The 14,502-nt window shown below is 31.5% G+C and overlaps 1 protein-coding gene across 3 annotated transcripts in view; it reads right to left on the bottom strand.

Moving 5' to 3' along the window:
* The window catches only part of LOC129218257 (transmembrane protein 272-like), a 52,242-nt gene that overhangs the window by 3,361 nt on the left and 34,379 nt on the right, over positions 1–14,502 (bottom strand). For all 3 annotated transcript variants that reach the window (XM_054852484.1, XM_054852483.1, XM_054852485.1), the window contains 2 exons: positions 13,715–13,762; positions 509–706 (listed from right to left, as the gene is read on the bottom strand). In XM_054852484.1, coding sequence (XP_054708459.1) covers positions 509–706; positions 13,715–13,762 — 246 coding nt within the window. The remainder of the gene's footprint in view (positions 1–508; positions 707–13,714; positions 13,763–14,502) is intronic.

Raw genomic sequence — 14,502 nt, 5'->3', positions numbered from 1 at the left:
TTGAAGTCAATGAAATTGGACATTAGAAACTATGAAATCGAAAAGTGACTTTGCTAGTTGCCGCGAAGTTGTGTTTTCTTTCATTATTAAAGAGATAAATCACTTAATCAACGGAACATGAAATGTTCTTTAGTCCCAAGTGACAAGCAATGTTAGTTTAGTTGTAATAATGTATAATCGTATTTATTAATTAAAATTTGAGCTCTGTGCGGCGCAAATAAAAGGAAACAATTGTTGACTTTCATATTAAATAATTCCAAAATTATTATTTGTATCTGTAAATGTTTTACACTACCATTTCCACCTGAAAATTCCGATTAATATTCAAAATTTTCTATCGAATTTTTTTGACTTGTGAAAGTTAAAAGCGTGCACGGCAGAAACTGGGGAAATTCCTTTTTTAGTATAGAAGTAAATTTCAATTTCTTTAAAGTTAGTATTATTTATTATTTGACGAATTATAATATGTTGCAAAATGAAAGGCGAGTCTCTGTACTCATTTTCATACCTGTTGCAAACCATCCAAAATGAAATAAAATGGCAAATGAAAATGTTTTCTGGTAGCAGGCTTTACTGATGTCTTCGTCATTGGCCAACCTATTCATTTTCCTCAGCAAACCCATTGAGAACAAAAAAGTTGAACCACCAACAATGAGAAAAATTGGAATCATAGGTTGAACTACACAGCTGGACAGATATATGCTTCCTGCAAAACAGTATTTGACTTTCAACGTATGAAACATAATAAAAATGACAATCTATGTGAGTTGATTACTAAATTTGATCAAAATTCAATTTAGAAAGTATATTTCTTTCAAAGACGGAAGAAACATTTGAAGAGATAATAGCCTTTCGGAAATTTTCAATTGAGCATCTGCATTGCCACCGCCACTTTCTGCAGTCAAGGCTCATGATTCCTAAACTCTCTTCACAATGATAACTCTAGAAATGAAGGAAATGCCGGCAGTAATATTTTTCTTGTTTAATATAACATCTGCATCAGGGACGTAGCCAAGGGGGGGGGGGGGGGGTCCATGGGGTCCGGACCCCCCCCCTTCCCGATAGGTCACTGTCCCCCCCCCCCCGCACTTACATAAACAGAATTTTCCAAAAAACAAATTTCTTTTGTCCTAAATATTTTCATTAATCGACAACTTTCTCACGTTCAGTTTAGTTCAGAACTACAGAACCTCTCGGAACGGTGGGGGGAGGGGGGAGGGGCGACAGAAGTCTTCAACCCGTGGTACGCGTCGCAGACCTCCCAAAGGAGACATTAGTCCTCTGCCCCGCAAGAAAATCGCCAGCAGCTATCCGAAAAAAAGGAGACATTATCTTAGTGCCCCTCCTCGCAAAGAAATCGCCGACAGCTCGTAAACAAACATTTATTGTCAACGAAAGATTGATGAGAGTCATCAATGATGAAAATGTCGGAGACAGGAAATTTGTACGAATGTTTTTGCAGGAAGGTCAGACAAAGAGGAAAGCGACACTTGTGGGGTCAGCCGCCCTTATAATATAGCGCCGTCTTTTTAGAAGCTGCCTAAGGCGCCTAGAGTCGTGGATAGTGCAGAAGTCACATTCACTTTCCCTATCGCTGCCATTGGTATGGGTCGGTTGCTCGAATGTTTTCCTCCAAAGTTAAAGTGAAAAATTAGGAGCAAAATCAAACACATAAGAAAAAATTAGCCAACCCCCACTGGGTAAGTTGTATTACAGTTTTTTTAATGTGTTTTTTTTTCTTTTTTTTAACAGTAGGAGCAATTTTATGCATTGTTTTCTCATTTATTTAAAATTTTGTTCAGACAAAAATAGCATCGAATATCATTTCATTTTTTAATCCATCAATTCGATTTATTTCACTCATAATTTTCATTCGCAACAATGATGAATTACTTATATCATTGTGTCCCGGAAGCTCGCAACTTTTAGCATTCATCAAACACTCTAAACCTAGTTATTTTACTAACAATATGGAAATATAAAAATTTTAAATTTCTACATTTGGCGGTAGTCATCTGATTTCGATCCTTTAGGAGGTAATCTTTGCCCTTTTTGTGATAATACGGCAGCACCAAAATTAGATATACTGTAAAAAGCTAATCATATTTCGGTGACAAATATAAAAGGTTTATAGGTAGTTTGAAGATTCAATTAGCAAACATTTTGCTCTAAGTCATCAGATGTTATAATCTAAAGGTTTAAAAGAAGACAAATCTCTTGTAAAAACTCTAAGAAAAGTTGTAAATGCTTTTCTACAACATGGTTGTAGATTGCCTTTCTACAACCATGAAACAATGTCTGGAAATTCCTTCTGAATATTAGTTCATTTTCATCACAAGGTAACAGAGATTTTTTTTTTCTTTCACTCTTTCTGAGCAAAAATATACCGAAAAGAACTGGAATTTTTGCAAATGTTTTATCTCTTGCGTTTTTATATATGATTTATAAAAAAGGAAAAAAAAAATATGTATCTGGAGGTAGTAAAATAAAGATGAATAAATAAAGGTTAATACTAATGTAACAAAATTGATTTCAGTGATATCAAAGTTTAAAAAAACAAAGAAATTGAATTTAAAAAAAATTGGATGTGTTTGGTTTTTTTAGTTTTAAGTTAGGAATGATTAACACATGTGTAAAGATGTATAAGTTTATTTATACATATATATTTCACAATGAAATTATTTTAAATCATTATTTTAAAATACCAACTGAATTGTGTTCACGAGGTCAAAAGGAAAAGTTATTAATTAGTTTAACTGAAAATATATATTTTCTTCTATCTTCTAGTTCCATTTTTCGAATAAAATACTATATAATATTCGTGCATATGCTTCGTTTAGCAAATTTTTTGATAGCTATTTACTGACTTCTTTGTATTCAAGAATTAGTTTATAAGTATCTGTACATTCATGGTTAAAAAGCACAGTCGACTCCGAATGCAAGAATAATAGTTGTTGTTCTTATCCTCATATATATAATAGCCAATGATCGAGTAATGCTCTTGACCTCATCAACAATGAAACTCGCTACATGCCATGATAATTTGATAACATGTTTTGGTAATGTTTAAAAATGCAGGAAAAGACTTGATTGTAACAAGGCTGAACTGGATCCAGAAACTTAACTGTTTTACTGGTGAGTCTGTGTCATTTTAGGGCACTAAAGAAACGAAAAAAGTGGTCAACAATGAACGTTATCTACTGAAACTTAGGGTTAATCCACTGGAGTTAGAGTTTAAAAATGTCACCTATCCAAATGTCACCAAACAGGCAATTTCTTCCTTCAAATGTGGAATCAATTTTCATTCATCCATATCTTGACGGGCGGTTTTCTAGTTCTTATATAATTTCAAAATATCAATTTAAATCGCATCTAGATTTTTAATTTACAACTTTTCTTAGAGTTTTTACAAGAGATTTGTCTTCTTTTAAACCGTTAGATTATAACATCTGATGACTTAGAGCAAAATGTTTGCTAATTTAGTCTTCAAACTACCTATAAACCTTTTATATTCGTCACCGAAATATGATTAGCTTTTTACACTATATCTAATTTTGGTGCTTGCCGTGTTATCACAAATAGGGCAAAGATCACCTCCTAAAGGATTGAAATCGGATGACTACCGCCAAATGTAGAAATTTAAAATTTTATATTTCCATATTGTTAGTAAAATAACTTGGTTTAGAGTGTCAAATTTTGTTTGATGATTCATCAGTGTTACTATCGGTCATTTCCCCCTCCTGCAGTTGTTTAAATTGAAATTTTAAATTTAGAATGGAACATTTTGCACAGAAGTTGTTTTGAATCAGCTTAATGAACAGAACTACGGATTTGATTTAGTTTGTTTTCCTGAAGAGGGGTAAAGACTATACATAAAAAATACTATGTATATACAATGTGTTCGTAAGTGCATTCATTCATTTTCCTAAGTTCTAAAAGTAATACTTCCTCTTATCACCCTTAAATGACCTTGCATGCGAAACTCCTTAAATAGAAAATGTCCAAGAAAAATAATTAATATCTTTGATGGCCTAAAAAAATAGTATTTATAAACAAATTATCATTCAAATTTTCTTCAAAATTTTGACATAGAAATTTTATTGTTTAACTTAATTCATCGTAAATACCATAACTGATCCTTAGATATCCATTTTAACAATACATCACAATAAAATACTTATTAACGAGCAACGACACTTTCTATGTATTTTAGTTGTTTGAACAGCTATTTAATAATGTTTTCCTAAGCTTTTATATGAAAATACTATTAAAAAAGATGAAGGTTAGAAGTATCATTCCATTTCTTATCGTTGAATGAATTCTAAAAATTTAAATGAATTAAGAAACATTTCAAGCTTTTCTTTATTGAGCCCCAGCGATATTTTCGTCCATAGAAGCATTAAATGCAGTTCAAAATCCAACTCGAAACAATCAGGAGTGGGGAATTATGGGCATTTATTGAGTTAGACAGTTGATAATGTAGTTAAAATAAATATGAGCGTTTTTCTTTTTTTTTTTTTTTTTTTTGAAAGCAAATATATTGCAAAACTTTAATTATCATACTTATATTACATCATTACTTAATTAAGCTAATTATTATACTTATTAATTGTAGTTTTGATTGGAATAGTATTAATTTATACAATTAACAGTTAATGCTCCTGATTTAGCATGCTTCCATTTTCAAAGTTCGTGCAACCTTGGACCCCCCCCCCCCCCACTTAACAAAATCCTAGCTACGTGCCTGTCTGCATACTTAGAAACAAATAGGGGAAACTAGGGAGGTTTGACCCATAGTGAGACTTGACCCATGAGGACTTTTTCCATAAAAAGGATATTTAGGGAAAAATTAAGTCATATTATTGGTTGACCAGTCACACAACAGTATTTCAGAACAACAAGCCATTTCAGAATTATCAGTGGTTTTCAAGAAATTCAGTGTTAAATGATACTGCACATCAAAAGTAAAGTTTGAAGATTTTGGAACTTTTTAGATTTTAACCTCCAGTTTTGAGGGAAATGAATTTTAAAAGTATACATGTTTTAGTCACTTTTCTAGCTATCTATTGATATACGGTAGTTTTATATAACTTTAATCTAAGTTGTTTAAAATTTAAGCTAGACAAAAGAAAGCTAATAGGGAGCTTTGACCCAAGCTAACTTAGGGAGACTTGACCCAAAGACTAATTTGATGTTTTTGTTGAATTTCATGTTTTTTCAATGAATTTTTATTTTTGTATCGATAAAATATTGTGATTTAGGCCTAATGATTTAATTTTATTCAAGCAATAACTCTAATATTGTGAATATGAAGACCTAATTTTTAAATTAATTTTTATGAATATCTATTGTATAATATTTTGGTATAAAAAATTGTTTTTATTTGACAAATAACTAAAATACTATTAATCTTTGAGCCCAATGAGTTGTTAGTAAAATAACTCAAATATTGCTTAGGTATGATCTGATAAAGTTTTGAATTCGACTTCTGCTTTCCTGCTGACATGGAGAAAGATTTTTTTTTTTTTTTTTTTGAAAGAAAAATATGTAACACTTCACCTAAAGAGTGAACATTTTGTGTATCCACTTCAAGTATCACTTAGTAAAACGAAAAAAACACAATCAAACCTGCATTTTTGATTTTAGTATCTTTGCGTCTGTCTGCTAGTATGGAGTAAGATTAATTAAAAAAAAAAGGTAACACTTCACCAATTTTGTATATTCACTTCAAGTATCACTTATTTAAACAAAAAAACACCATCAAACCTGCGTTTTTGTTCTCAATATCTATGCGTCTTCTTACATTTATGAGGGGAGTTATGTCTCTGTGTCTCTTTAAGTGTTGGGTCAAGTCTTCCTAGCTCTCGTTGCTTTTTTGTAGTTCTAAAAATATGGTCGAGTTCGCTTGGTGAGCTAAGTTTTAATGGCGATAATAAATGTCTCGTTAAAAATAGCCTAATATTATTGATTATTTTGACTGGTCAAGCATTACAACGCCTGTATTATTTATTAGGGTGATGGTATCACCAGTTTAGAAAGCGTTTTCATGTAACATCTGGCGTCCGCGACAAGACGGTTGTTCTGGATTGATATTTTGAATTCAGCGTATTGGAATGGATCTGAATAATTTAAAAAAGCTTCGCAAAGCTATTCGATATTCTTTCACGAGAATTGTTTCAAGAATAAAAATTCATCTGGAATCTGCCGAGGCAGATAAACATGAAGTTCAAGTGGCTTTTGACATTATTGGAAAACAAATGTGCTGAATTAAAAGACATTGACGAAAAAATTTTAACGCTGCTTCTAAACGTTGAAGAAGCAGATTTAGATGAAGAAATGCAAGCTATAGAAGAATACGATTCAAATTTTGTTGATATTCACACGAAAGGTATGTTAGTTATGGGTCATTCCATTCGAAATGAGCAAATCAGCTGTGGCTGACATGTCACAGATTTCAATGAAAATTTTTATTTAGGTAAACCATGCATATCTATGAGGGAATGCAAAGTATGGAAGTTTAAAAACTGTTTGTTGCTTTGTTATTGAAATTAGAAGTTGATGCTTACGCTGAACCTAAATTTCCAGAGTTCATTTGCTGCCAGTTTCTGACTCAATAACTACATAAGTTACAAACGTACACTTAAAAAATAAATATTTCCGCATTCTATATTCAAAGTCTCTATTGGGAAAAAGCAAAGTAAAATTTATTCGGATCTTTTTTTGAATCTGAGATATTAACAAACATTGAAATTTCGCCAATTTACTTCAGATTTGAAATCACTCTTCTAGCTCTTTTAATGAAAAAATAACAATAAAAATGATTTAGATTGAAAAACTATCTAGAACTACCTATCTGCTCCAATTTAGTAATTGTTTATGAATTTCGTGATGACGAAATTGTACTTTAAAAAATCGAAAATTTCATTTTTTCCTCTATTTCAGATGATTTTTTGAAGATGAGGGAATGCTCTAAATTTACTCATTTTTTTACGTACCATATTGAAGTGTCTTTTAGATGCTACTAAATTTTAATCATTGGAATCAGCGTATTTTTGTTACTAGAGTAACTTGAACTAAGGTAAAATTTCATTAGTTACTTCTTTTTATTGTAAATTTAACAAAACTAACCATTTCTTTCGTGTTTCATTTTCTCAAAAGCATGTTTATGATGTACTTGCTGAAATGTACATTTTTTAAAAATTGAAATAAATGTTAGATATACTTGCTTTTGCATCATTTAGTCGTTTATCTAGTTCTTTGAATTCTCGTAATTTCACATAAGGGTCAATCCATACATTTTTCATACAGTATAAACTACTCATTCATGTTCAAATATTTCTAAGTTATCAAATTAAAATGATTATTTTGAAAATTACAATATGCTTTTTCATTAAAATGTATTATATAGGGCACGATATACGTAATTTAAGAAGGTGCAATGAAGTTTTCACTTTTTATTTCTGTTTTAGTGTGAATTGACAAGCAAAATTGCCCAATTTCAAAAACCTATATCTTTTTTACAAACCAAATACAAAAAACAATATGTATAACATGTATAGTACTTGAATGGAATATTCAATTGGCCAAGAAATTTTATTTTTAATTCCATCCCCTTTTGGTTTACAGGGATCTAAAAATGTCATTTTTGTTATTTTTCCAATTTTTGAGGAGCTATAATCTATAAAGGGTACACAAACACACAGCAACAGTAACATATTCTTTTTAGCATGGTTCTAGTGATTAGTTTTTGCCGTATTCCATTTTGTGTTTCCGTCCCCTACGCGAGTTATCCCCCTTTGAAATATGTAAAATTTTTACATTTGACCTTAAGCTTTAACCTGTTGCCATTATTTTAATTATTAACTTACAGCTACGTAACTAAGCATGTAAGACTATCAACTTATGCACTTTAACATCAAAGCGTTAAATTAACTGTCATAAATGTAATTCAAGTAGATTTTGGCCAAAATGCAAAGGTCTAGAAGTCCCACTTTTGAATACGAAAATCACTTTTGATGACCTCTAAAAAATCAAAGGTCCAGTTGAGAGAAAAAATAAAAATGGTTCTAAACATCTTTCATATGCAGCTTTTAGTGATATGAATTTCAAAGACATTAAAAATGGTCGAGCGCACCCATCTGTCAAACCTGTATGGATTGACCCATAGAACATAAAGAAAATGCTATTTTTCTGAATTTTATTTTAATTTTGGAAATCAAAAACCAATTTCGAGTTTCTTCAAGCAAATAGTAGAAACACAGCTCTATATTCTTGTAAAATTTCAAAGTTGTCTGAATTTTCTCTCATTTGAATTTTTGTGTCTATGTGAAGGGGAAAATCATCATTTTACAAAATGTCACTACGTTTAAAACTGATTTTGAAGACTAAGGAGTTAAAATACAACTTCAAAAGTACGGTATTTCTTTTATGATACTTAGCACATTATTGGGTATAAATTTCATCAAAGCTAATGCATTCCTTAAAGATTGAGATTAAAAAATAAAATACCTAATTATGAGAAAATTGAAATATTTTCAGTTTTTGAAACTCGGTTAAAAGTTAACTACAATAACTGAAAATTTTACTGATATCAGATTAATTACCCTACTCCATAGATTGCAACAACATATAACTTTTATGTTTTCATTAAATAGTTAATAAGATACAAGCCTTCAAAAATGCAACATTTAGCATTTATGAGTATGTTGTTCAATTTGACCAATTTTCAATCGCATGTAACTATACAAGTAAAAAATATTAAACAAAAATATTTTAGATATTTTTATATAGGCATAAAAAGAACCTGTATACCAAATTTCACAAAAATCTGTTACCATGCGACCACCACTTTTTTGCGAATTTGGCTCATTTCGTATGGAATGACCCTTAAGACACAAAGCAGTCTCTTCAGTCAGACCCGAGACCTCTTCCAGCCGATAGAACAAAAGATGCATCCGTTTTTCAAATCGCGGGAATAGACTTGGCAGGTCCAGTTTTATAAAAGAAAAGCAGAAAATCTAGATAATAATATTTACATGCGCAGTCTATAGAGCGGTGCATTTAGAATTGGTGAATTTTGCATCTACTGAGAGTTTTCTGATAGCCTTTAAAAGATTTATTTCTCGACGTGGTAGAGTATCTGTGGTATATTGCGACAATGGCCCAAATTTCGTCGGTGCGGCTAATGCACTAAAGCTTATTGATTGGAACCAAGTCCTAAAGTTTGGAGCCGTGCAGACTATTGAATGGATGTTTAATCCCTCTGCTGCTCCATGGTGGAACGGTTGGTGGGACAGGCTTATTAGAATTGTTAAAGATCTTTTAAAGAGAGTTTTAGGTAAAGCATATTTGACATATGAAGAAATGTCAACAATATTAACCGATTGTGAAAGGATCGTTAATGCGCGACCAATGACTTATGTTTCTGAAGGTGATAGTTTAGACCTCTATCCTCAGCTACGTTTTTGCATTAAATTAAAGAGCGAAGTTTACCAGATATAGAAGTTTTAGACCAGAAAACTCTGAGTAGAAGAGTGAAGTACAGACAAAGAATTTTAAATGATCTAAAGAAAAGATTCAGATCAGAATATCTGGGACAGCTTTTACAGAAACCTAAAACCAAAATATCTACGTTCCCTTCGAATTGGGGAAATAGTACTGATCGGAAGTAATAATGCTAAACGTGTTGATTGACCTTTAGGAAACATTACCGATATTATTCCTGGCAAAGACAACAAATCTCGATTAGTAAGGGTGAAAACCGAACGTTCAACAATTCTTAGACCCATTCAACGAATATTTCCGTTGGAAATACCATCTTTAGATGACTTGCCTGTTGACGAGATTACTAATGCAGATAAACCATCACGATCAGCAGGAATCGAAAGTTTACCGTTAGTTCCTGAGAGGGAAGTCAAGGACTGTGAATCGAAGACTTACGCTACAAGAAGTGGGAGAATTATTCGAAAACCTCAAAAACTGGACTTATAGACTTATATTAAGAACTTTAAAGTTAATGACAATTTAATGGTAATATATGTTGAGTTGCTTCCAACTCAAGGTGGGAGAATGTTACGTCACGCATGAGATGTCTATTTCTTTTATTTTCTTTATTTTTCTATTTTTAGTGTTTTACGTTTGGCAACGGGTGTTGCTTTTTTGTAAGTTCTAAAAATATGGTCGAGTTCGCTTGGTGTACTAAGTTTTAATGGCGAAAATAAATGTCTCGTTGAAAATAGCCTAACATTATTAATTATTTTGACTGATCAATCATTACAACGCCTGTATTATTTATTAGGGTGATGGTATCACCAGTTTAGAAAGCGTTTTCACGTAACACTAGGTACACTTGGCTCGTTTTCAAACTTTATGAATATATTTTTTTGTACCATTTCTGCTTAGAATTATGCTATTAATTTTCGCCGTAATAATGCGCTAAATGACAAACTATTTATGTATATTTTGTATTTCGTTCTAACTATTCTGCAAAAAAAGGAAAAAAAAAAAGCCAAAAATTGGGTCAAATCTGTCTGCTTCCCCTACAGCAATTTCCAAAAAAAAAAAAAATTGTTCTGACTGCAAAGTTAAGCTAACTACTTTTCATATTCCCACTTGATCAACTAATTTTCTTAATTTTCCTCATTTTCATACGAACGGCATTGCTTTGCTACTGACGTTAGATGCTTGCTTTATTTCTTTGCTGTAGTAAAAATTATAGATATTTAGCTTATGTTATTCACAAAAAAGAAATACTTAAAAAATAATGTTGTATCGCTCATCGACTACAGTAGTGCAACATCCCAGAAATTTAGACACACATAATAGACTGTTGTCAACACATAGACTGTTGATTTAAAGTATGAATTTAATGCTCTTTTTTGACATTTACATAACTAGAGTAGTAGGGGCAGGGGAGCTTCGATGGGAGATCTCCGTGACCATTTCCTTATTCGGCGAGTTTTACTGATGATTTGGCGAATTTGGAGAAAATATTGCGACATTGAAGTTTTTTTTTTTTTTTCACTTTTAGTTTTAATTTTTAATAATGCCTAATGTTCCTTCACATACATAACATAGATGTTATGCATGTACAGTGGCTCCCAAAAATGTTCGTACACCTTGCAATTTTGTAGTTAAACCAAAAGAACGCAAAACTGAATTCGAATATGAAGTCCAAGGGTTTTTTTTTTTTCACATCATTCCTATGCCATTCTAAATAAAACCCAGTAGTTTTTTTTTTTTTTTCAAAATATTGCCTGATTTTATTTTTTAAATTTGTCAAAAAACGAAGCGACATAATACGCCCCAAAAGTCTACGTACACTGAAATACAGGGTGTCCGAGAAAGATCCGTACAACTTCAAAAATTTATTGAAAAAGAAACAATAGGGTTACAGCGAAACTAATTAGTACATTAGATAGAATAACTCAAAAAAGTTTTTTTCTGCAGTATGTTTCTGACTATATATGGCGCTACATTTCACACAAAGGAATATTAAAGCATTTTAGTTATTTCAAGGGCGAATCGCGTGAAGAAAGTTCAATGTGTTGCGTGGTTTATCGAAACAAAATCCAATACGCAAACACAACGGAACAAAACATCCAAATAAAACAGCTGTAGCTACTGTTGATGTTAGCATGCTGAAACGGTCGTGGATGGAATTGGATGGTCTTGATATTGTTCGTACTACGAAAGGGTCTCATGTAGAAATTTCCTAAGGTAATAACTTAAGTTATGGGAAAAAAACTTTTTGAGTTATTCTATCTAAACTAATGTACTAATTAGTTTCGCTGTAACCCTATTGTTTCTTTTTCAATAAATTTTTTAAGTTGTACGGATCTTTCTCGGACACCCAGTATTTTCGAATAAATTCATGATATTATCACCTGTCTTTTTTTATTGTTTTTGCATTGTGTTGACGCTGTAAAGTCATTTGGCTTTATTTTTTTGTTTATTTATTCCCTAATATTCTACTTATTAATTTTAAATGGCTGGTATTCGTAAAAAACAACAAATACCATTCGAAATTTGACTTTTTTTTCCTCACAGTAGCGGTAAATTGGTTTTAAATGTCTCTAAATTAGTTAATTTATACCATTCTATAGTGAAGTTCTTCATAAAATGCTTTTAAGGAAGGAATCGGATCGAAGACAAGGTAAGAAAAGGTCAACCGGCAAAGTTAATAAAGCGTGATCGGAGATTTACAGTTAAAAAATTTATGAAAAATACGCATTTGAGTACTGCAACAGTTTCTGCAGAATTTAATGAAAAATTTTAAGTTTAATTTTCTCCTGTAAAATTGTTCGCCTAGTAGCTTGATTAAATGGGACCTCTTCCCGCAGAAATTTTCTTGCTCTTGCGAAAAACAGAAAGCTTACGTTTTCCGTCCCAAAATCAATCATAAATAAGCTCAAAACGTTTTGAAATAACGTCTTACTTACAGATGAAAATTAATTCAATATTTTAGGTTTAATTGTTCTTTAACTGTAAATAGAAGAAAAAAATGAGGAATTTAATCTTAAGAACTTAGTTGGATCAGTTAATCAGGCGGTGAAGGTATTGTTATGTGAGGATGCATATCAGCACCAGGACTTGTTAGTTAGGACTTTTTTCATGAAATAATGATTCATGCTGTTCATTTAAATAATTTATAAAAACATTTTAAAACTATTAGCCCACATTTTTTTTAAATCGGAAACAACCTTTTTTTTTTTTTCTTTTCTTTTTTTTTAAAATCAAGATACGATAAGAAACTCACAGTTTTCAACGTTTGTGTCTGGTGCCTTAAAAATTGTCCTTAAACTTAGAAATATCGCCAGATTTAAACTTAATATAACATAGTTAGCTAAAACTGGAGGCTAGATTACGAAAATACAGCATTGAAACGAAAAGCGAACTAGAAACAGTAAGGCTCGAAGTGCGTTTGAACACTTACTTAGAAATTGCACAAAAAAGAAAGAAAAAACAATGAAATCTATTCCCAGACGTTTAAAAGCTGTTGTTGATACTGCATGAGATATTCTACTGAATAATAACTTTGTAAAAAGTTAGATTGTTTACTTTTTATAGATGTTTTTTCGATTGATTGATATGTTATTGATTTCTTAAAAATAAAGTTTTATTATGTTATTAAAAATTGTCACGTAGTGAAAATAGATCTTATGATTAAATACGTATTCCAAAATATTAATTTTAACCAATGGTTAGGGGGCGTATTTCATTGAAAATCATAAGTGCAAAAACGGAAGCCGTTCCTCTCTGCCTCAAATCGGTTGGCATTGTCTGCTCGGGCTCGGATATCAGAGTGATTTAAGCATCAACTAACAACTAACGCGTGGTAGCGTACGAACAATATAATCAACAGTGGTACATCATAAAATGTTATAAATTTGAAGAAAATTTTCAAACTGTAACTATACACCATTAATTTAAACTACAAAAGTAAACCAGTAAACATAACAACATAAATCTTCTGCACATATCTTATGATTGGGGCGGGGGGGGGGGGGGGAATCAATTTGTGTAAAACCTTGATTTTTTCCAATACTGTTTTTTTTTTTTTTTTTTTTCGTTTTAATGTGCCACTATTGTCGCTGATATTAAGTTCGACAATTCAAGTGAAGAGAGTCTTATTTTGATAAGAAACAAGTGAATAAATATTTTTAGTTACTGACAATGCAATGCAAATGAAGATTTGCCAATGAGTCCTACTTACCCATCACGATCATTGAAAGTGGAATAACAATCACTAAGATGAAACATACTAAAAGTAAAAGAAATAGAAAGTAAGAAATAGAAAAATTCAAATTTGGACAACATAAACAAAGGCACTTGTAAGAATATTGAACTTTTAATTACAAAATTGTTTAAAATTAAAGAAAAGACATAGTTTGGAAATTTGACGCTAGCTAAAAGCTACAAATATATATTTATTTATATTGAAGCTAAACAAGTTTCACATACGTACAGGTACAGCGTCTTGCCTCCAGACACATAAAGGAAAAGTTTACAATACATTAGAAGGACACTGCCGAGAATCGAACCCACGACCTCCGGCTTAGAAGACGAAGTGATTAAAAATTTGAAGTATTGTAACGTATTTGGTACGTATTTCTTTGTAATGTGTCACCGTTTTTAAGGAATTGTTATAAAATTCTCAAAATTCAGGCTTTTTGCCAGAGAAGAAATAATTAACTTACAGGCTTGAAATGTTACGCAGTAGTTTGTGTTAGAAAGTTACAAGATTCTCACACTAAAGCTAAAAGTTCAGTGGAACTTAAAATGTTTTCCAAAAATCTCAAAATTTCAAGCAAAAGACATTAACTCGGAGTTACGAAATTTTGCACAGTAATTAGTGTTAGGGAGTCACAAATTTTCCGCATTAAGGCTAAGGGCTCTGCCAAATTTCGATTTTTTTCGGCCCACCGTAGGATATAATAAATATTTTTGATGAATTTAACTGCATTAACTGAAGCTTAATGCGATTTGTTGCTTCAATATACC

This window comes from Uloborus diversus, chromosome 3 (genome assembly GCF_026930045.1).
Source record: "Uloborus diversus isolate 005 chromosome 3, Udiv.v.3.1, whole genome shotgun sequence".
NCBI classification, from domain to species: domain Eukaryota; kingdom Metazoa; phylum Arthropoda; class Arachnida; order Araneae; family Uloboridae; genus Uloborus; species Uloborus diversus.
This window is presented reverse-complemented; position numbering and strand designations above follow the sequence as displayed.